Genomic DNA, 24,973 nt, shown 5'->3' with positions numbered 1-24,973 from the left:
TTTTTAAAAAAACATACAACATTTGTTCTGGTACGTCAGGGCCATCTGGCCCCTTGTTTTTAAATTTTTTTAAATTACATTATCTTTTTTAAATGTTTTTTAAAAATTTTTTTATTACAAAAATAAAAGAGTAGATAGATAAAAAGTTTTTATTAGTAATTAACAAAAAAAAAACAATTTTATTTTTTTTTAAAAAAGTTTTTAAAAGGTGCTTTAAAAAAACCAAAAAAAACGTTGCCAGGGGGAATGGAAGTAAGGTTGAGTTTTATTTTTGTTTTTAAAATTAATATTCCTAAATTTTATTTAAAAAGTTTTCAGTTTTCTTTTGACCAAAATTAAAAAAAAAACATTAAATTGAAAAAAATTTTTTTAAATTTTTAACCAAAAAAGAAAAAAAGAACAAAAAAAAAAAAAAAAAAAAATTTCAAAAAACATGAAAATCTTTACCAAATTTTGTTTTAAAGCCATGACTTTTTGTTTTTCCCTTTTGATTATATAATTCAAAGAAGCTTTGCATTTAGGCTTTGAATTAATGTCACAAAAAAATACATAAGTTCTGTTTTTTTTTGATATTAAAAAAACGGGTCAAAGGTATTTATGTTATATTAAAAGGGGGGGCACAGGTTGTCTTGCGCTGTTTAAAATAAAAAATTGGTCTGGGCAAGTGATTCCAAAAAGAACTTATCCAACAGGGCAAGTGGAAATCTTAAATTAATTAGTGGAGGAAAACCCTTATGTTTGTAAATGTTTATTTGGCCACAAATGGTCTGTCTTATATTCTTATTTTGGCTTTTTAGTCACTATTATTATGTGCAGCATCTTTGTTTAAAAGGGCCCAGGGCCCCGATGGTTGAGGCCATTTACTTCAACCTTTTTTTTTTTAAAAAAAACGATTTTTTTTTAATGTAGCAAAATTTGTTTCAAACAAGAGTATTTTTAGGCAGTCCCCCACTTTGAAAAAAAATTTTTGTGAAAAAGGGGATATTTGGGTGGTCTAACCCAAATGTAGGAATAATTTGTGTTGAATTTTTTACATGTTTGTAAAGATTTCTAATTTTAATGTCTGATAATTTTAAAATTTAAAAAGTTTTCTATTTTTCGGAAAGAAATTTAGAAAATTTGAAAAAAGTGCAATTCTGGTCAGTCTTAACAGTTTTTTGAAAAATTTTTAAGTTTTTATACTGATGCACGTCTAAAGGGGGACGATTCTATACACGGGACGTAAATTTGGTTAAAATTTTTCTCTAAAATTTTAAAAACCTTTTTTAACTTAAATTTTTTTACCAAATATGTTTTTAGATAAAGGGTTTTTTTTAAACATTTCTTAAAATTTTGTTTTTTTGAGGTGTCCCCAAAAATTACTTCTAAACTACAGTACTTGTTATTTGTTTTCTATGTAGTTCATTAAATGTAACCCTGATCAAGAAAGGGAAATAATTTTAGTACTTTGTTTTTTAAATTTTTTTAACCAAATTTAACATAGAATGGAAACCCATTTTTCAATGGTTTCATGTTTTTTTGTGATTTTTCCCTGTTTCTTGTACCATTCATTTAAGCATCAAGTGGTTGAATGGTTATGGTAATTGACTTGAACGTCAGTGGTTCTACTCAGGTGCGGCGTTAGTGCCAAAAATAATGCAAGAAAGGGGCACCTGAGGTTTTTCTCCACCAATAAAGCTTGACAGTTGTCAAGTGACTTTTACTGTTTTGATATGAGGTAAAACCCAACCAAAAAAAACCCATCAGGGACTTTGAATTCTTTCATGTGAGGAAGCATGGACATGCCCCTGAGGTCTTCTTCCTCCAGTAAAGCTGGAATGTCATCATATGACCCTTACTGTGTATGTATGACTTAAAACCTAACCAAAAAGATGGTAAGATAAATTCTTCATTTTTCAGTTTGGCAGGAGTGTCCCGAAGTGTAACTATTACAGCTTGCATATATTATGACGGTGACGAAACTTGGTTGGAGGGATGCCTTAAACTCTATACGAGGTGCAAGAAATTGTGCTAATCCTAACTTTGGATTTCAGAAACAGTTACAAGACTGGGAAAATGAGGGCCTTGAAGAAGTAAGTTTTACAAGAAAAATTCTTATAATATACTGATTATATCTTGTCTGTTAGTTGAAACTTAGTTTAAAAAAATTAAATTGCTTTAAATGCTTTCAGAAATAACATTTTAACTTTATATTTTGTAACTAAACTTTATACCAGCTTTATTGTTTGATTGCAAAGAGGTGTCTGAAAAAAAATATGTTAGTCATGCATCTTCATGGTCACCTTTAAAAATTGTTCAAAGAATTTAATTCCATGCAGAACTCTGGTTGCCATGGCAACCGAAAGAAAAAACTTAAAATATCTTCTTTTAAAAAACCGTAAGAGCTAGAGCTTAGATATTTGGCATGAAACATCTTCTAGTGAGTGTCTATCAAGTTTGTTCAAATAAAAGCCCTGGGGTCAAAATTGACCCCGCCCCAGGGGGTCATTGATTTTCCCTATATGCATATAGTAAAAACTTAAAAAATCTTCTTTTAAAAAACTCAAAGAGCTAGAGCTAAGATATGTAGCATGAAACATCTTCTAATGAGTGTCTACCAAGTTTGTTCAAATAAAAGCCATGAGGTCAAAATTGGCCCCGCCCCAGGGGGTCATTGATTTTCCCTATATGCATATAGTAAAAACATAAAAAATCTTCTTTTAAAGAACTTAAAGAGCTAGAGCTAAGATATTTAGCATGAAACATGTTCTAATGGGTGTCTACCAAGTGTGTTCAAATAAAAGCCCTGGGGTCAAAATTGGCCCCGCCCCGGGGGTCATTGATTTTCCTAAAATGTGTATAGCAAAAACTTAAAAATCTTCTTTGAAAAAACCCAAATAGCTAGAGTTTAGATATTAAGCATGAAACATCTTCTAATAAGTGTCTACAAAGTTTGTTCAAATAAAAGCCCTGGGGTCAAAACTGGCCCCGCCCCAGGGGTGTCATTTATTAACTATATGTGTATAGTAAAAACTTAAAAAATCTTCTTCTTTTAAGAAACCCAATGAGCTAGAGCTTAGATATTTGGCATGAAACATCTTCTAGTGAGTGTCTACCAAGTTTGTTCAAATAAAAGCCCTGGGGTCAAAATTGGCCCCGCCCCAGGGGGTCATTGATTTTCCCTATATGCATATATTATAGTAAAAACTTTAAAAATCTTCTTTTAAAGAACCCATAGAGCTAGAGCTAAGATATTTAGCATGAAACATCTTCTAATGAGTGTCTACCAAGTTTGTTCAAATAAAAGCCCCGGGGTCAAAATTGGCCCCGCCCCAGGGGATCATTGATTTTCCTTATATGCATATAGTAAAAACTTAAAAAAATATTCTTTTAAAGAACTCAAAGAGCTAGAGCTAAGATATTTAGCATTGAACATGTTCTAATGGGTGTCTACCAAGTATGTTCAAATAAGAGCCCTGGGGTCAGAATTGGCCCCGCCCTGGGGGTCATTGATTTTCCTTATATGTGTATAGCAAAAACTTAAAAATCTTCTTTGAAAAAACCCAAATAGCTAGAGTTTAGATATTAAGCATGAAACTTCTTCTAGTAAGTGTCTATAAAGTTTGTTCAAATAAAAGCCCTGGGGTCAAAACTGGCCCCGCCCCAGGGGTGTCATTTATTAACTATATGTGTATAGTAAAGACTTAAAAATCTTCTTTTAAGAAACCCAATGAGCTAAGTTTGTTGAAATAAAAGCCCTTGGGTTAAAATCGGCCCTTGCCGGGGGGGGGGGGGGGGGGGGAGGAGTGCTATATACAGGTGAGCGACTTCAGTGCCATCATGGCCCTCTTGTTGTTGTTTTTTTTTTTTTTTGAAAAGCCAATAGGTACATTTGTACATATAAATCTCTAATTTATGTATATGAGTCATGATTTTCTATATAAGTAACATGGTTTTCAGGCACGACGAAAATTCAAAAATAAATATCCAGACAATGCTTTTGATGATGAGAAGGAATGCAGTGCCTTGTTAAAATGCTACAACCATTTTCTAATGACTGGAGAGACTAGAAATCAACAATTATATTCCCTCCCACATAAAGCTTACAAGGAAAGAACTAAACCTGATACAAAATCTGACTGTGTACCTAATGATGACACTTTACCTAGTGTTTCAAAGACAGAAAGTGAAAATAAAGACAGCGAGAGAACTGTGCAATATGATTCAAGAAAAAGTGCTGACTGTGAGAATAACAAATTATCAGATGTGACAGGTCAAAAACAATTTGCATAATCAGTTAGGAAATTACAAATAATTCAAAGATCTGTCACAGTGCCTCAATTTACGTCTCATGGTGTGCATGTAAGAGATGATTTAATTAACCGCTATAGAGTTAAATTGTAGACATTAAAAGAAACCTCCTGAATTATGAATATCATCTTTTTCTCTGAACTATGATTATTTAAGTACATGTATACTGATAAAAACTTGGCAGGGAAAGTATTTTAAATATGACATTTTATCTTTAGAAACTTTAAAAGAACTGTGTAAGTTGTAAAATATTTTAAGCCAAATCTTATTTATATACTGGATAATCTGTATCAAACACTGTCAATATTCTACTAAAAGCAATGGTACATGTAGTTCATCTGTACAAAAAAAAAGAACATTTGTGTGAATTTTTGTTCTTTGTGAAGTTTGCACAGCTTATCACACACAGTAGGGCTTTATTGTATGCACACACTATTTTTCTGCAGCAATCTTGATAAGATTATAATTATAGTATGATTGGGAATGTCTTTGAAAGTAGTTAAAGGCCCATTATGCCACAGAAATGCTATCAATTTTATTTCTCAAAAACTTGCCACATACATGAACCTTTTTTTCTACTTTTGCTCTGTTGTCAATTAATATAATTATAGTGAATTAGTATTTTGTATGGCATCATGCTACTTTGTTTACATTTAGCTACCTTGATGACACAGTCAGCCCTACTCTTTCAGTTGTTTAACATCGAATCGGCTCTAAATTCAGTATCAAAACATTTTTACACAAATGATAGACATTTCTAACGAATTGAAAAGATATGGATTTCTGAGGTATAATGTGCCTTTTAACCCTTTCGCTGCCAGAGGGTTATTGTTTTATTGATCATCTTTTTGCCAGAGGGTTTTCTAAAAAATTACTATATTATTAATTAATATAATTATTATTATTATTTGTTATTAGTATTATAATAATTATATATGTTTCCAAATATGCTAGTATAATAATAATTATTGCCGATGGTATAATTTTCTTTATATCTATTATTATTTTGATTAGTATTATTAATTTATTATTATTATTATGATTATTATAGAAACGGCTATAGCCGTCCATATGGCAAATACGCCGAAAATAACAGGGACGGCTTAAGCCGTCCCTATGGCAGTGAAAGGGTTAATATTAATATTAATGTTATAAAAATGTCCAAACTCAGGAATCAAGCAACTTGTAGATAAATCATGTTTTAATCAGGCTATGAAGAAATAAAGATAATCATATATTTTTGCTGAGCAGATTTTTTTTTGTAATATTTATTTATTTTTGTAGATAAAAAAGACAGTTTTCAATAAGATTTAGTCTATGCAACACCTGCTTAATGTACTTTTCCACCTGCATAATTTTATGCCTGGAAAAAAAGAGACAATTAAAAAATTTTGTTATTACACTGCCTTTGTATATTGGAGTGCTATGTCCCTTTTATTTATTAAGATGCTGTATATCTTTTATGAAATGTATCACATTCATGTGTCTCTTTTGTGACACAGTTAAAGCTATATGACACAGCCTTGTATATGAGATGCACATGAGCTTAATTATGCAAACGTTACTTTTGTTAATTGTAGTGTGGTTTAATCAATTGTTTTCTTTTCATTGTTTTTTTTTGTTTTGTTTTTTAGCTCACCTGTCACTTTGTGACAGGGTGAGCTTTTGTGATAGCTTTTCGTCCGGCGTCCGTCCGGCGTCCGTAAACTTTTACTTTAAATGACATCTCCTCATAAACCACTAAGCCAATTTCAACCAAACTTCACAGGAATGTTCCTTTGGTGGTCACCTTTGAAAATTGTTCAAAGAATTTAATTCCATGTAGAACTCTGGTTGCCATGGCAACCAAAAGAATTTTTTTTAATTATCTTCTTCTAAATAACCCAAAGAGCTAGATCTAAGATATTTGGCATGAAACATCTTCTAGTGAGTGTCTACCAAGTTTGTTCAAATAAAAACCCTGGGGTCAAAATTGGCCTGCCCCAGGGGGTCATTGATTTTTCGTATATGTATATAGTAAAAATTAAAAAAATCTTCTTTTAAAGAACCAAAAGAGCTAGAGCTATGATATTTAAGATGAAACATCTTTAATGGGTGTCTTCCAAGTTTGTTCAAATAAAAGCCCTGGGGTCAAAATTGGCCCCGCCCCAGGGGGTCATTGATTTTTCCTATATGCATATAGTAAAAACTTAAAAATCTTCTTTTAAAGAACCCAAAGAGCTAGAGCTAAGATATTAAGCATGAAACATGTTCTAATGGATGTCTACCAAGTTTGTTCAAATAAGAGCCCTGGGGTCAAAATTGGTCCCGCCCTGGGGGACATTGATTTTCCTTATATGTGTATAGCAAAAACTTAAAAATCTTCTTCGAAAAAACCCGAATAGCTAGAGTTTAGATATTAAGCATGAAACATCTTCTAGTAAGTGTCTACAAAGATTGTTCAAATAAAAGCCCTGGGGTCAAAACTGGCCCTGCCCCAGGGGTGTCATTGTTTTTAAATATATGTGTAAAGAAAAAACTTAAAAAAATCTTCTTCTTTTAAAAAACCCAACAAGCTAGACCTTAGATGTTTAGCATGAAACATCTTCTAATGGGTGTCTACCAAGTTTGTTCAAATAAAAGCCCTGGGGTTTAAACTGGCCCCACTCCGGGGGCTTATATACAGGTGAGCGACTTCAGGGCCATCATAGCCCTCTTGTTTAAATTTTCATGGTATATGGTAAATATAATGTCAAGATTGTTTACATGTATGATGTAAATTCTATTCTGAATATACTGAATGAGCTAAATTAATCTCTTTGAAGCTTGCAAAAATCTCCGTCAATACTTTATAAATATAACTTGTTCATAGGATTTTTTTCCGAATTCACACTTACTGATTATTCAATATCCTCTTTTTATCAAATAAGTATAGGTATTCTGTTGTATACACTAGATGCAATTCATGGGCTAATATTACCCAAGAGAAAAAATTCATATTTCTTATGAACTTGATACGATATTGTTGACATTAATGCAGTATATACAAGATTGGTGCTAAATATTAAGAAAAAATTTCATTGAAATCAGTAAATCATTTCCTATTCCAGTAAACAGGTATACTGATCTTTTTGGCATTTAGATGATATAGTGTATATACATCTGGTACTTGACAAAAAGAGTTAGAGAAAGGAATAAAGCATAAAAGTTTCATAGCTCATTTGCACTAGCACTTGCATTTGGCTGTAAAGAATTATACTACACTGGATAACACTGGTTGCTTCCTAACCTACACATGTAGAAGTGTCAGAACAAAATGTTCATATAGTAATGTGATTATATTATCCGTTTATGGTCATGATAAGCTGGAGGAAATTTCATTATCTCTTGTGTAGAATTAGTAAATTTTTTGTGTTAGATAAGCAAATTTTGCCTTTACTTGAGTAAGATTAGTGAATTTTGTCTTTTCTTGTGTAAAATTAGTGAATTTTGCCTTTTCTTGTCTAAGATCAGTAAAATTTGCCTTTTCTTGTGTAAGATCAGAAATTTTTACATTTTCTTCTGTGTCTATTCTAGGACGCGCGATTGCACGATTCACGCTAGTATTTCACAGATCTCGCACAATTCAAAATCATGTGCGTGAGAATCGCGCATCTATAGAAAAAAGTTAATAAAAACGTAAAACTTCCATCCCACATTATATTTGGTTGTTTTGTTTACATTTACACTGGAAACCCGATAGGAGGTAACTGTAAGCTAATTATAATAATTCAGAACCGTATGGTACTGGTTACAGTGTTGACGGAAATTAACGGAATGTTCCATACCGACCGAAACTAGTGTCCTAGGTATGACAGTTGGGCGCCATTTTAGTGTAGTAAATAATCAAGAAAAAATAGGCAATTCCTAGCTTGGCTACAATCTAGATGTGAAAGGTAGGTTGATTGTTTGTATTGTCAATCCTTTTATAATCAATCGCGACAGTTCTATAATTTGTTTTCATTTAAAAATAAAGGGGGACAACTTCTGCTGCCTTAAATGAATATTTTTGTTTTAATTATTTCATCGGTTGAATGCCTCGGTGTAAACTTAATGCAGACGATTTAACATTGGCAGTTTATATTGGCACCCCTTGATTTTGAAAATCACCCCCCTCTTTTGAAATTTATGGGGAAAAATCACCCCTATTTTTGAATTTCTAGAATAGACACTGTTTCTTGTGTAAGCTCAGTAAAATTTGTCTTTTTATTTAATAGATTCGTAAATTTTGCCTTTCCTTGTGTGAGATCAATAAATTTTGCCCTTTGTACTAAGATCAGTGAATGTTGCCTTTTCTTGTGTAATATTAGTAAATTTTGGCTTTTCTTTTGTAAGATCTTCACCTTAAAAATGTTTTGTCAATTCAGTTGTGCTGACAAAGCCCTCATGAAAAATTAATCTGAAAGTGTATACTTAAAATCAGTAGTTATCTATTTATTTATGAAAAGATTTGATGTGTCACATAATGTTAATATTGTTGTCACTCTGCCTTTTCAAATCTAAATTTATAGGCAGGGCTTTTTAATTTGGTCTACATTGCATGTATGTTTATCTCTTTTTGTAATGTTTGATAGTCATGCACCTGGAATATGTTCTGTTTCTTGTATTTCATATTTCAAGTAAAACTTTATTGAAAAAAAAATTGTATTTTATACAAGTGTGACCTGGTTTAATGTAGAGATGTTATTGATTTAGTACAAAGCATAATTATCAAGAAATAACTGTACTGATATACTTTTATAATACTGCACGTTTGTAACTTTTCATTGGATAATCGTGACATTTATATAGTTTTATATACACGTCTGCTGTCGATTTATGAAGAAATCTTACTTTTTCACAAAAAAAAATGATGCGTGCTTTATTATAAACTCGTTGTAAAGATTGTTGACAGGTTATATGGCCGTATATAAATGGCTATTTGCAATATAATCCTCGCCTAGCGGCTCTGGTTATATTTACAAATAGCCGTTTTTATAGGGCCATATATTACCTGTCAACAAGCTTTATAACTAATAATATATCATTAATGCATCTATAAAGCACTCCCATACCTGTGTAAATGATTTTCTTGTTCAGTACAGTAATGGTGTGTTTTGTTTATAATATGCCCATTGCATTATTTTTATACCCCCAAAAACGAAGTTTGGGGGGTATATAGGAGTCACCCGGTGGTCAAGCACATTGAGAGGAAGTGCATTGCACAAGAACCATAACTCTATCTTGACTAATTTCAGAGTTATTGCCCTTTGTTACTTTTCCTTGTCCAAGGCATAACTTGAAAACTACTGGTTGGAATTCAAAACAACTTCATACAATTGTCAAGCACAATAAGGGGAAGTGCAGTGCACAAGAACCATAACTCAATTTAAAGTAATTACAGAGTTATTGCCCTTTGTTACTTTTCCATTGCTTTCTTTTGTACAGACCATAACTTGAAGACTAATTGTTGGAATTCATTATAACTTCATACAATGGTCAAGCACATTGAGGAAGTGAAGTGCACAAGAACCATAACTCCATCTTGACTTATTACAGAGTTACTGCCCTTTGTTACATTTCCTTGTCCAGAGCATGACTTGAAAACTACTGGTTGGAATTCAAAACAACTTCATACAATGGTCGAGCACAATAAGGGGAAGTGCAGTGCACAAGAACCATAACTCCATCTGGACTAATTACAGAGTTATTGCCCTTTGTTACTTTTCCATTGCTTTTTTTGTCCGGAGCAGAACTTGAAGACTAATGATTGGAATTCAACATAACTTCATACAATAGTCAAGCACATTGAGAGAAAGTGCAGTGCACAAGAACCATAACTCCATCTTGACTAATTACAGAGTTATTGCACTTTGTTACTTTTCCTTGTCCGGAGTATAACTTGAAAACTACTGTTTGGAATTCAATACAACTTCATACAGTTGTCAAGGACATTAAAAGGAAGTGCAGTGCACAAGAGCCATAACTCCATTTTGACAAAATACAGAGTTACTACCCTTTGATTCTTTTCCTTGTCCGGAGCATATTTTAAAACGTACTGGTTGGAATTCAGAACAACTTCATACAATGGTCAAGCACAATAAGAGGAAGTGCAGTGCACAAGAACTATAACTCCATCTTCAGTATTTATAGAGTTATTGCCCTTTGTTCCTTTTCTTTGTCTTTCTGGACTTATTACAGAGTTATTCAATAAAAGATCATCAATGGCCAACCACATTGAAAGGAAATGCAACATACAAGAACCACAACTATCTTTAATTGCCCACAACCATAACTCTATATTTCAGTTCTTTTACAAGGTATTCTGTTACTAGTAACATCCTCATTTCTGAAGCAGTCTTGTGGGGGTATTAATCACATTTAGTGATAGTTCTAGTTTCTGACTATTTTTTTTCGTCATCATTGCTATGAAATATGGCCATTTCTCATTGACAGCAAAATTTTTGACATGGGCACCTGCTCCTGTATATGTTTGGATAATTTTAGTTAATTATGACATCTTTGTCATCTAAAAAAAGTTGATTAAGATGAAGTAAGCCAACATATAGGAGGACTGTGGACAATTTGTGTGCCTAAAATAATTTTGCACATGTTTATCCCCACCAATTTGAAGTAAAATAAGCAACATTATTTTTTGGAAAATATTCATACATTTCCTGCTATAAACATACATCTTGACTATTATCAGGTATATATATTAACATACATAATTTATCTGCTATGATGTATTTGTTACAAGAGCAGACATAAGTATTAATAAAATTCATAGGAGATGTAATCACATAATTTTTAACTTTTCTTTTACAGTGAATATATGGAGTATAAACTATAAACTGATAATTATTAAACTCCTGGATTTGTGTGGATCACAACTTTTCTATGATATTTGTAGATAATGTCTTAGTACTTATAATGTGTACTGTTGTTTGTGCATTATAATTTAGAAAGTCTAGTTTTACAAATTTATTAAACTATTGTTATAGTGTGTTGAATCTACTTATAAAGTGCAATTAATGTTGTTACATTGTATTTATATTTCTTTAGAAAGTTCTCATATATACATGTATCTTGTGTGTAGATTCTAGTTGAATTTTTTTAGTTAATATATTGTGTAGAATTTCCGATGATTGTGTTTACAAGAACAACACGTATAATTTATGAACATTTTAACATTTTGTACTGTTACATCTGCAGCTTTAACTTTCCAATTAGGAATTGATAAAAATATGAAAATAAATAAATGTTTGCTTAATCAGTTTGGTTATTGTTTATATATTATGTTATACGTTATTGTTTATATGTTATGTTACATATTATGCCTTCCCTTTATGATAAATGTCCATTTGTCTAAGATTTTTTAGGTGTTTAATGAAGAAGCATACAATACACAATTGATTTACAGTTTTCACACAGTTATTGTACAACATGAACGACGAAAGTATATATTTGTCAGAACCATACAAAATACAACTGCTTTACAAGTCTCACATACTATGAAAGTATATATTTTTCTATGCATAAATTCAAAAGCATATATTGATATGCAATTGTTTCACATTTTCACTATAACAATTATTCACGATAAAAGTATGTATTTGTCTAGGCATTTAATGTAGAAGCATAAAATATAGTTACATTGTTAACATTTGTTTTACATTTTTACACAGTAATTATACATGATGAACGATGAAATTATATATTTGTTAGCACATTTGATGTAGAAAATAACACAATTGTTTTACAATTTTTACAAAACAACCATTCACTATGAAAGTATATGTTGGTCTAGGCGATTAACGTAGAACCATACAATATACAACTGGTATACATACAATGTATCATAAACGCTGAAAATATATATAAAATATAATCAATATAACCATACAAAATACAAAAAAAATATGTGAAAACATTAAACAAGATACGTGTAATGGACTGGTGAATAATAATGCATGATATCAAAACTGCTTGTATCAGTGATTGGACTACTTTTGTCAAATATCTAATGCCAGTTAAATATAGATAAACTAACTTTTTCTGCATTTCAGGTCTCCCTCACAAGGATAAGACGTATGCTCTGATATTCAGGGATTTCCTTTTGGTATATTTTATAGCCGATATTCGGTCATATTCCCATTTGATTAAAGTATATTATTTTCCTCATCTACAAGAAAGAATTCCCATCGAAAGTTTCAATATATAACTATTTAATACGTAATTCTCAAATCTTCAAAAAAATAATGGGCTCTTCAATGCTACGGTGATTAAATGTTTAAAGATACCATCCGAGACAGTGATTGTTTGCATTCCTTTAATCACTGCAAAAATCATGCATTTTTCCCCATTTTTTTTCAAAACATCTCTTAAGTTCCCACTTCCATTTTCATACCGCTACTCTTGTATAACTAATACTATAGAGGTATAATGAAAATTATCTAAAATTATTGTTGTAATGAATACTAAATGTAGAAATTGACTTTTAATTATATTTTGGGGGATGTAACAGGGACTGGGGGAGGGGGGCAACTTTTAGGGATAATATCAGATCCAAGAGTAAATCCCTGAGGCTATCTAACATCTTTTCTAACCTCCGACACTATATTTTATTATGGTCCGTAGGCTATGAAACTACATGTATGATAGGGTTTTGCCCAGTTGATCAGTTAATTTATATCCACTATAGAAGGGAATTATATATTACGTTGTTTGAACTTTATTCAGAATATAATCGCGACACATGCAGTTTAGATACTTGGCGCTTTATGTATATTTTTGCGCTTGTAATAATTAACATAATCGGTTTATAAGGATGAAAACACTAACCCTATAAGAATTTATTGAGTTCAACGTTTGATTTATACAAATACATGTGTTTTTGTTGTTGTTATTTTTTTTTTTGGCTACTTATTTATTTTTTAATTTTTTAATTTTTTTTTTTTTTGTTTTTTTTTTTAAAGCTTCTTTACTCGTAAAATAGCTTAATTTTTGTTAAAAAGGAAACACATTTAGTGTAGAAAACACAAAAAAATGGTGTTGAATATAAAATATGACAATGCCTTTAGATTTTCATCGGATATAATTTTGATTTAAACTAATTCTAACAGGACAAGACATATATACATTTAAACAAACAAAAATAATAGATTTAAAAAAATAAATTAAGGTTTTTTTTTCATTTTGTATTGTCACGTATTTACGTGCTGACAAATGGTTAAATATTGTCTGGTGATACTAATATTTCAACGGATTATATGATGTCACGTATTTTTTTATGATTTCACATAGTTTTATACGGTGACGTGTACGTGATAATATGCTGTTATGCGATAATGTCACCATTTCGATAACTGACAATTTCAATGTCTTACAGAAGACTACAGTCATAGATAAAACTTCTAAAATTCACACCATTTCTGATGCAAAAACAAACCTTAATAATTACAAAAAAAATCTTTTGAGTACATCATTCTGAACTTTCCGAATTAAAGAGCTGTTATTTGATTACTTGTTTTATTTCCTTCGTATCATCATTGATGACGATTTCAATGCATAATATTTATCAAAATAATAATGGTAGTGTCCACAATTACGATCCCGGGCACCGGGAAATTCACATTCCGTGCCTGGTGCCACATACAATCCATTTAGGTTGACCCAAGTAGAATCGTCATGATACCACCAGGCTCCATGATACTCTACAGCGCAGTTCCTTCCTGATGACATGTCGAGATCACGGTCATTAGTTGAAAATGAATTTCGATAATAATAAGCAAATCCTTTTCCTGCATAGCAATAAAAAGACATCATTAATTAGTTCTGGCACTGTCATTGTTACATTGCATCAAGACAGTTTGCATGTTGACATGCCCAAATTTCATAAATCCCCACAATCATACAAAACACCTCATTCGGTTCATCACGGATGTTATACAATTATAATAATACGTATTTACATTATGACAAAGCAGGTCCAATATCAGAGCAGTAGAACCACAAATATTTTCAATTTAGCTTGTTGATTTTCTAAACCAATCAGTTGGAAACTTTGCTCCATCAGAGACCAGGTTAATAAGTCAGCGTTTCATGTTATGCACATTTACTGCTTTCTTCACAAATACATTGAAAGTATCATACTATAATGTATAAACGAACACTAAAAGACAATTTCAAAGTTCACTATAGCAAAATTTTATATTTTATATCAGGCATAATATAGCAACAATAAAATTTCAGACATGAATGGGTTCTGCTATAATAAAGATAGGAATCAAATCTGTCTTTGTTTTTGTAATATGTCTTCTTTTATTTGTTTTAACATGTATAGTTTTAAGTCACAGTTTACCTCAGAAACAATAAATTAGAAAAGAATAATGGTTTCAAAACATGTTAGATGATTGTTTCCTGACGAAAGTACCGATAAATGTGAAATTATTTGTCATAGACGTAGACACAAATATAAACAAATTCAATACAAAATTATAAACCACCATATCTGTACTTAGTGTCAAAACCGACAGATGAAACAGATGGTTCAGGTTGTCAGTCAATGACTCGTGTTTTGGAAACAAAAAATTTAAAGCTTTTGAGAAACAAAACTGAAAAACATTTTTGAGGCAAAATGTGTCTTTATAACTGTATAATCTACATAACATGACGAATCAAGAAGTCGTGAGAGATTCTGTTTATGAGTCCTAATTTGTCTATGAAAAAAAAAAAGAATTTGTTTTTGCCTCATACAGTAACTGGTGTCAGTCGCTTCCCTTTATTGGTTTTAAAGCTGATGTGCTTTCATTTAGCTAAGTAACAAAAAGGAAATGAACAAGATATAATAGAAAAAAAGCCAAAATCTGTCAGGATAAATTACCTAGAAAGCCAGCAACTTTGCATGGCCCAATGTTTAGTTTATATTTTGTTCCTTCTGTTAATTTAAAGTCTGGACAAGTTTCATGTCCTGTTGTACTATCATTTCTTGTCATGTCAAGACGAATCTCAGTAGAACCTTGTTCAGCTAGTTCTTGTATATACTGTAAACCTGCGAAAATATATCAAATGTAAATATAAATATTTAGAAATTTACCAAGATATTCAGTAGAATTCAGTCTTCAACACTTCATACTACAAAATTACAAACCGTAATAATCATAATAGCATTGCATTCTATTTAAAGACATTTAAACCCGTTGGGTTGCCTTATGCGTTAAACTTCAACAGTTTATGTTTATCAATATACTTCAACAACTTATGCTTATCAATACAACATTTTAATATGTTTATAAATACACTTCAACAACTTATGTTTTGAAATATCAATAAATTTCAACAACTTAATATGTTTATCAATACACTTAAACAACTTACTATAATATCAATAAACTTTAAGCAATGCATTACGGTCAACAAGAAATTTCTTATCTAAATATTCTTAGTGTATCCGCTTATTAAATTATTTGTTCCATGTTTAACAAATCTACCTTTATGTTACGCTTGCAACAAAAGGTGTTTTATTTTAATTGCGGTGATTTTTTTTACCTTAGGTGACTACGCAATAACTGTACTATATTTGTTTTAAAATGCCAATGCTACAAGGAATAACATATTTTTCATACCTAGCCACAACTCTCCATCAACGTTCCCAAAGCCATTCTCGTATTCTGTAAATTTGCGATAAAAGTCCACTGACCCGTCCATTCGCCTATGAAATATCTAGAAGAAACGCAAACAACGTGAGCGCTTACGAATAATGTACATAATTATTGCTTTAAATATTAAATTCAATTTGTTTAACGTAAGTCTTATATAGCTAAGGCCTACAGGTCATTTCATAGAAAGGACTAAAGTGCTTACTCTTTAATTTGTTATTTGGAATGGAACTTTTGTACTTCTAATCATTTTACCTGCCCCATAACAATTGACTCATTGACTCCAACGTCAAAAACGTGGATGTACACATCACTTCATGCTTTACAGTAGATGTTGAAATCATAGTTTGATTATTTCGCAATGAGCTGATAAAATATAATTTACCCAACACCGGACTAGATTTGAATGCGAATGAAAATAATGTTTTATACGTTATTGGAAATATCGGCTAAAATATACTCTGTCGATAGTGTATTTATACGGGAATTAAAACAAACAAATATAGTCTGTGCAATTTTACAGATACAGTTTGCCTGAAAATTGGAGTAAAATGAAATTTGATATTGACATCTATTTGGTACCATTTGACTGGTTGTTCGTACTGGACAAAAGAACAGCACATCATGATTTAAATAAATGTTAAAATGGAAATGTTTCATAGTAAATATATTTCAACAATTTTATTATGTGAGTATGTGAACCAGGAAAGAATCTGCATACCGTCCAACCACCGCCATCTGTTTCCATGTCACAATTCACAGTCAAAATCTTACCAGATGTCCAAAGTTCTATCACATATTGTCCACTTTTCGCCTCAGAAACCTTATCAAGGAGTTCTTTACAATCACTTGGTACTACGCAAAGAACAAAAAAGTATTTGTGTCAGGAGAAAGTGTTTTCACCAACTTACTTCCTAAATTGTGTAAATAAAAACGATAAAGGAGACGTTTATCTATTATATACTTTTGTCAAAATGATTATACATAGTTGGTAAATCTTACTATGTCTTATGTCTTTTATGACGTAATATATATATATATATATATATATATATATATATATATATATATATATATATATATATATATATATCATCTTCATTCGGGAGACCTGAAACATATATAGATATTGCTTAAGGAGACCAGTAGATTAAGGAGACCAAAACTGGTCTCCTTAATGTTTTGGGTAGGAAAAAAAGAATTATGCACAATGACTTAAGTGTTTTTATTATAAGTTATAGTCTATTAACAGTTGATTAAGTATCTTTATTGAATATAACACTCTGTTATACTTTTTTTTTTGCATTGCAACTGATTTTAAAAACAAGCATGTATACTTCTACACATATAAAAATATGCACAAAGGAGACCTGTGAAAACTTCATTTTCTTGTTAAGAATCAGGCCATATATTTTGTTTTTTACTACGTGTAATTTTCTTAATTAACCGAAAATGGATATGAACATACAACTTATACTAATTTTAGTTGGTAAATAACAAAAACGATTATTTTTTTCACACCAATAGAGATTTCAATTTTAAAATATAGACCTCAACTATGTTTACCGAAAAAGGTCATATCCGCGGAAAGTTATTTTTTTAAAATTTGAATTCACCAGCTATGTGTAAGTATAATTCCATGGTGTTTGTGCGTGTGTCTGTCTGTGTGCGTGACTGTGTGTGCGTGTGTGAATGAAACAAAGCTATTTTGTAAGCTTAAGTTGTGTTTTACATGAATTTCAAAATTATTTCGCTGCTACACAGAGCACTGGACACACTACGAGATAATAATCATCACTTACTCTGGTTAATGTGAAAATTAATATAAACATTTAAGAAACTTTGGTAACATGTATACCGCTTAAAAATATATTAATAAAAGACATTTTTTTAAAAGGGGTGTCTTAGGGTAAAATAAACAACTATTACAAAACTTGATTCATAAACTGTAATCTATTTCAATAAGAAAAATATACATAAATATAAATACATCTTTTATTTAACAAACATCAGAATATTTAACTCTATACTTTCGGTTGTTTGTTAGAAAATAATTTTGGTGTCGTGCAAATATGAAAGGACCTTTCCGATTAATGAAGTTCTTTTCGCCGAAAAGATAACCGGATGTAAGCCCTCACCGAAAATGGCGCTTTCTTACGGTAAACGAATGGTATGTATTTTCAGCTATTTTTATGCTTATTTTGATTTAAAAGCAGCAGTCCTTACATTACAAATTTGAAGCTTGATATTATTGTTGTTTAATGAAAACTTAGAATGTGCAAATATCAGGATTAAATTAATTGTAGTCGTTTAACGGCTACCTACTTGCCCGCCCTTGACCTTGGCGGGTTTTTTGTTATTCACAGATTTGTGATCCATTTCATCGGGTACCCATTTCATCAGTTGATTTGCTGTTAAAATCGGTTGTAATTTTTGACTGTTTATTAAAGTATCCCCTTTGACATTTAGACAAATCAATTGCTTTTGTCACAGATGCTTGGGGGTTTAAAACTAAACTGAGACTTTATGGTAAAAGGTAATTTTTTGAGATCTGTAAAAATTGTTTGAAAACCAGTTGTATCGTTGTAGCAGATGTCCCATTTGTGGTGGGGGAAAAATCCCTGGATTGCCTATAGAAAAGCTGATCATATTAAACATATAGTAGACTAATCCCGGGAATTGTCTACCTATCTCGGTGTATTATTAATTATTATTATGTCTTATTCTCATCGATTCGTGCCTTCTCAGCGAGAATGTCAGACGTTTCACTCCCAAGACGTTTCACTATTGAGACGTTTCACTCCCAAGACGGTTCACACCTAGACGTTTCACTCCCATTTTGTCAATTGTATGGACGTTTCACTCCCAATTTTTAGAGATGTTTCCTAGGAAAGTAAACAAATTTTAATTTCATTAATATTAAACAGTATTAAAAGGAAATTCAATTTAATGTTTCATTTTGTTGAATTCAATGGTATCATTTAATTATGGGTTGAGTGATAAGAACGACACATTTCTGAAATATCACTTTTATTATCAGTGTAACAACATGAGAAAATTCTATTTATAGTAAATAAAAAAAAATAGAATAACATAGAAAGAACAACAAAAACATCTATATTGTAAGTATCAGTTTAAATATATTGAAATCATTACCAGTAAAGTAATAAATACATGTATCACTCAAATAATAAAAAATATCGATATATTAAATATATTGACTATGTAATGATTATTTTTTGTAAGTCTTAAACAATGAAATGCAAAACATGTGTATAAAAACTATAAAATAAATTATTTTTTAAAATTATTTTCTTCATCAATTTATTAAACCCATTAAAAAAACTTAAGTAATTGTGGTGTTATCTCATTGGCTAATTAGTTGTATAAACACTGAGACAATCAACTAACAGTTTGACACACTATTAAATCAGTTGTATAAACACAGCAGTTTACTAATCAGTTGTTTATTAGACCATTAAAATATTTTTTGACAACAGCCAATTTAAACACAGAAACTTCTCCATAAGTTTTGTTTATATAATAATTGATTTTAGTCACAAAAAATGATTATACATGACAAATATTGAAAAAGTCCTAATGCTTCTAATTTTATTTAAAGATGTTTCTGATTTCAATGGCCATTAATTTTTTTGAAATATATCACAAATGCACTATACTAGCATAAAATATTTTAACAATTTTTGATCCGATGTTTAAAATTAACAACAAAAAACATGTAACTCAAAGTTAATGTCACAAGATTGTTATGCTTTAAATTAAAATTGCCTATTGAGTCCATGTTTACAAAAGATCAAATACTTAGTTATATTAAAGTGTTATTTTAATCAAAAATATTTTTTCTTTAAATGAAATAATGTGATAATCACTGATAATTGCACATTTGGATCAAAGAATAGAAAAACACCTTATTTCAAAACAATAAAGAAAATAAGATAACTGAAATGATAGAACTTAAAAAACTGAGTTTTAAGCCATTGACAAAAAATTGAAATCCTCCTTTTTAATTTATTAAATTTAAGGTCTATTTTAGTTCAATTCAATTCAATATTTTAGGTCTATGTTAGTATATCATAAGTATCAAAATAATTTTGGTATAAAAAGGGAGTGAAACATCTTCAAGACATTTCACTCCCATTTGGGAGTGAATTGCTTGGTGTGAACTGTCTGGGTGTGAACCGTCTCAATAGTGAAACGTCTGTCTACCTCTCAGCGATTTGTGCCCTAAATAATTGTTTGGTATAAATACTGGTATAAATACTTCTGCAAGGACATACACCATCCGAAAACTACACAAGTTTTATAAGACACTCTATTTGACAAATCTATCCAATCAAAATGCGTAATTGAACAGGTGTAAATGACCTTACCCTACAATCAGCTGGCAACCTAATTACTTTAAAATATTCGATATTGATGTTTTAATTTATCCAACACATTTACACTTAAGCCAAAAAAATATTCATTATGCTGTAAGAATTTACTTAAGACTTTGAAACATATTGATCAGATCGGGCTGAAAATAACCATGCGAACATTTAGTGGTGTGAGCACCTATATTTTGATGGTAGCAAGACACCTCACCCCCCAGACACTTCACCCCTCAAATTTTGAAGAGAAAAGCATATTATTATGATCATCATTTGAATGTTTTTGTAGAGATTTCTGAAAAAGTTTGATGTGTAGTAGTTATAAAAATCTTTAAAAATAATGAGGATCCCGGAAATTGACCAGTCTAAGAAGATATTTTTCAGATAATCCAGGATCATATTAAAACATACAGGGATCCCAGGAATTGACCAGTTCACAGGGCACTTGTTTGGTCGTTTTTGGGGCCGAATATGGGTACCATTCCCCTCCCAAAATCATATGTATTTTTCCCCTATCTCAGAAAAAAATCCCCTACAATTCTATTATAAATTAACTTAAAGTAAATTGTTTGATTTGTTAGTCTAAATTAAAAAATATACTAGCTATTGATTTCAATGGTAGGAAAATTACAAACTATTGAAACCAATGGTAGGAAATAGTGAAATGAGTAAATGTGATAAAAGATTGACTAAATACATAATAAATTTGCCTAATAACAATGCAAAATTCCCCTTGTTTAGGATATGGGTACCTGTCCCCGAAAGGTGTCAGTGATTTTTCTCACTTAATTGGGAACAGGCCTTAGCCTCTTGATTTTGGGAAAAAATATCTCTAAAATTGCTGATTTGGGAAGTAAAAAAGCTGGTTTAAGTTTATATTTTTGGGAAAACTGCATGATTTTAAAGAAAATTTCAATTGGGAAGAGGCCTTTTTTCGGAGTCTGTTCTATAAGTAGAAAAATCACTGGGTGTCTAGTGCCCTGGTTCAAGAATATAGGTTCCGAAAAGCCAGGATCGTATTAAAATATATAGGGATCCCGGGATTTGACCAATTCAAGAATATAGTCTTTAATTTTTCCAATTATCCTAAGTTAAATTAATTTAACGTTCATTACATACAATAAAAATAAAAACTTAAAGTGTAATTGCCTTTCATTAAGACAATAATCAACACAAATATAGTTTATTAGTTTTCCCTCTATATCTAATACGATCCTGGATCCCGGGATTCCCCCCCCCCCCCCCCCCCCCCCCATGTTTAAATATCAAAATATTTTTGACAGAGTGTTTACAGGGGCGTATCAGGTTGCGGTGCAGGATCTAACCCCTTGAGATATTTTTCTTCTGGGCATAGCAACATCATATCGAAATTGCTCAAAAACCCATAGCATTTTCGCCAGAAAATCGGGCGAAAGAAAAACAATTAAGACAGCGTGTGTTTACATTATTGTTGACCTATTTTATGTGAACAAAACTAAAAAACTAAATACTTTTTGTCAAAATAATTAAAATCATGATTAATGTATTTAAATTCATTTTACAGCCGATAAACAAATGGCGGCCATACAGTGCATGAAATCTGATTGTCTAATTCAAATGCGAGCATTTAACAGAGTCAGATCATTCTAATGGAATATTTGTTAAATGAGATAATAGCCCATGCACCGCCAGTGTGTTCGAATATATTTTTCCGTTCCAAATTTTGGAATCAATCTGTAAAGCACCTTGCTTAACCAGTATGGCTGATAGACAAAAATAGATTGATGTTTATATTATAGTTTAATTTGATTAGTACATTGTTGGAGAGTTTTTTGTGTATGATTGAGCATGAAATTGAAAGAAAAGAAGATAAGCTTTTGAATAAAGCTTGAAAGGCAAGACTTTAGACATTTTTTGAATTTTTTATGATGCTATGCGTTTTTGAGCAATAACTATTAGACGTCAGGCTTGACCAACATAAACTATAACAAGCCTTTAACGTCTAATATATTAGACTACTAACCCCCAAGCATCTGTAGTTTTTGTTAGCACATCGACTCTGGTTCAGCTCGGCCCTATTCCAACTCGTCACTGGTCAAATCGGCCAAGAACTATAATATTACTGGTAATAATTACTTTTCATATGTTTTCATCATATTATTTGAGAACACCAACACTTATTATTTAAAAAATACAAAACACTTCCAACAAATGAAAATATGAATTATCAAGCCATAACTAAACGCTCTTCAGAATATGAATTCATCATAATTTGTATAAATCTTCCCATGCATATCAGTTTTATTACAAGAAATATTCTTTTATTTTTCAAAATTGGCCTTTGAATTGAATCTTGGGTATTAAGAAAGACAAGCGTGATCCCCACTTGCCATGGCTCTTGTTTTGATGTTTGGCATTATGTAGTAAAATTTTTATTGCTGTTAAAATGCATAAAGTGGATGGGGGCAGGGATTTTTTTGCCTTATTTTATAGCCGATATTCGGTCATATTCTCAATCGAAAATAGTATATTATTTCCCAATCCACAGGAAAAAATTCCAAATTTACAAAATAAAAATATTTAATAACAAATTCTAAAATCTTGGAAAATAAGGATTTCTCCACTGTTAATAGTTTGAAGATGCCTTCCTGACAGTTATTCTTTGCATTCTTTGCATTTATTTAATCACTGCAAAATTTAAGTCATGCAATTTTTCCCAAATTTTAAAAAACATCGCTGAAATTCCCAATTCCATGGGTATGGATGATGTTCCCAAAATCCTGGAAAAAAACCCTGGGGGGTGATTTGTAAATGTCATTCTGACATTACTTGTTTGTTACTGAAATTCAACAACCAGTTTTGGTAGTTACTGTTGCCTTTGCAGACTTTTGAATTAAGTTGAGATTCAAAAAATTATATGACCTGTAAATGAACGATTTTTATATTTCAGTTGAAGGAAGCCCTTGCAAAGCAAATAAGTTTCAAGGTAGGTTTAAAAATAAGTATTTTGTAGGAATCTGTTGCATGATGCCCTTGCACTTAAAGGCCAATTCAGCAACACTTTTGATCTTTTTAAGAGTCCATCAATTTTTGTTTTTTTTGTTTTGTTTTTTTTTTTGGATAAAATTGAAAAGTTGAGTTTTGCATTTTACAAGTAATTACACCCCTACAAACAAAGTTTAGGGGGAATATAAGCGTCAGCTTGGCAGTCAGTCTGTCAGATCACATCATGCAGGCCTTTTCCCCCAGTTATATAAGTAAAATCAGAGCAACAGATAAGCTTTAAAAGTGAATTGGATATCACTCCATCATTTCCTTTGGAATTGGGTATTGGCTCCATAGAATTGGGTATTCAAAAACTCGATACCCTTCGATTTCAAGATCAATTGGGTATTTAATTATGAAGATATGAATTTTATGGTTTCAATATCAATAAAATTAAATTTAGATATCTTAACTGTTTTAAAAAGAAACAATTTACTAGAACTTTTCACAATTGTTTTATTTTTTTATATAAAATGCTCCTGTTATATTTCATATTGTTTTTAACAAGTTCGTTTTCTGACTGATTTTTGATTATTTGCGACTGTTTTGTTTCAAATCATTTTCCCTTTTGTTCGACGCCATATTGCTTTTCAAAGCGTCTATTGATACAGCTGGGACCTAATTATTGACGGTCTCAGCAAAATCAACGGTCTCTGCCGGTCTGAAAAGACCGTCAACCTGAGTAGACAAATCGACGGTCTCATGCTTAGTCGGTCTTTGGAGACCGGGGACCATCGAAGACCGGAGACCGTTGATAAGTTGGCATTGATTCGGGAATATTCGGATATCATGCATATCGATATAATTTGTCCAAAACAACGAGTGTACGACAGATTAATTTGGGGGTGAAGAAAATGACAATACGCACAGGTTTTTAAGACAATTGCGTATTTTAATTTTTATAATGGGTTTTGATACGCATTCTTAAAAAATCAATTGCGTATTTTATAAAATTAATTGCGTAAATACGCAAATACGCACCTTATCTGTTGCTCTGAAAATGACAATATTTATTAATTGAAAATTACATTTTCATACTAAGACAGGGCTCTAGCTAGACCAAGATTTTAGGGAGAAGTGACTTCTCCCTCAACTCCTATCGGGAGAAGTTTGACTACATAAGGAAAAGTGAAAAAGTGCTATGCACATTGATTTCATCTATAAAAAGATGCTTTATGATAAATTTATCTATTAACTTGATAATATTTATAAATATTAAATTATATATATAAGATGAATACATGTGCAGATTTATTTAATTTCATTCAAATGTAGATATTTTTATTTAGATCTATTTATTTTTTTTTAAATTAAACAAGTATATAATGTTCCAAATGGGAAACACTGTATGTTAAAAAGTGATTGAAAATATTTGAAAATTAATTTCTAAGACCCTCTATCATCTGACCATTTATAATTATACTGTTTTCTTCCTGATTAACTTCAACTTAAATGTGTTAATTGCTGTCAATTATCGGAAGTAACAGTGTGTAATCAGTTCTCTTTGATTTACGCCTGGAGACGAGGATTAAATTTATTGGCATGCGCTGTGTGATACGGTAAGTTAAAAAATGCGGCGAAGAAGATTTCACTCTGATGGTCAAACTCTTC

The 24,973-nt window shown here is 31.1% G+C and overlaps 3 protein-coding genes across 3 annotated transcripts in view; 2 read left to right on the top strand and 1 right to left on the bottom strand.

Moving 5' to 3' along the window:
* Window positions 1–1,899: 1,899 nt before the first annotated feature.
* On the top strand, window positions 1,900–5,247 carry LOC132738622 (dual specificity protein phosphatase 22-like; the record flags this gene model as incomplete). Its single annotated transcript, XM_060726181.1, is given in 2 exon segments — window positions 1,900–2,072; window positions 3,940–5,247. Coding segments are annotated over 2 exon segments (459 nt in total). The 3' UTR covers window positions 4,273–5,247.
* A 6,846-nt stretch (window positions 5,248–12,093) lies between these two features.
* LOC132738623 (ficolin-1-like) lies at window positions 12,094–16,830 on the bottom strand. Its single transcript, XM_060726182.1, has 5 exons — window positions 16,669–16,830; window positions 15,915–16,011; window positions 15,173–15,340; window positions 13,899–14,090; window positions 12,094–12,155 (listed from the first exon to the last, which is right to left on the bottom strand). Exons 1-5 carry the CDS (start codon window positions 16,693–16,695, stop codon window positions 12,094–12,096), a joined length of 546 nt encoding a protein of 181 aa, XP_060582165.1. The 5' UTR covers window positions 16,696–16,830.
* A 1,007-nt stretch (window positions 16,831–17,837) lies between these two features.
* The window catches only part of LOC132738621 (uncharacterized), a 40,393-nt gene continuing 33,257 nt past the window's right edge, over window positions 17,838–24,973 (top strand). The window contains exons 1-2 of the mRNA XM_060726178.1: window positions 17,838–18,117; window positions 23,268–23,303. Coding sequence (XP_060582161.1) covers window positions 18,091–18,117; window positions 23,268–23,303 — 63 coding nt within the window. The 5' untranslated portion in view covers window positions 17,838–18,090. The remainder of the gene's footprint in view (window positions 18,118–23,267; window positions 23,304–24,973) is intronic.

The sequence above is a fragment of the Ruditapes philippinarum genome, unplaced genomic scaffold (assembly GCF_026571515.1).
Source record: "Ruditapes philippinarum isolate M1 unplaced genomic scaffold, ASM2657151v2 ctg12991_1_1_1_1, whole genome shotgun sequence".
Lineage (NCBI taxonomy): Eukaryota > Metazoa > Mollusca > Bivalvia > Venerida > Veneridae > Ruditapes > Ruditapes philippinarum.
Note: the sequence above shows the minus strand (reverse complement) of the source record. Positions and strands in the feature narration are given on the sequence as shown.

Bases quoted from the DNA above. Each gene is read 5' to 3' on its own strand.
- LOC132738623 (XM_060726182.1), bottom strand. From the start codon at position 16,695: ATGGAAACAGATGGCGGTGGTTGGACG. The intron at 14,091-15,172 runs GTAATTTATCCT...ATTGCTATGCAG, and splicing joins CAAAGTTGCTGGCTTTCTAG to GAAAAGGATTTGCTTATTAT. The intron at 12,156-13,898 runs GTAATTGTGGAC...ATATATTTTCAG, and splicing joins ATTTCCCGGTGCCCGGGATC to CGTTTATGATACATTGTATG.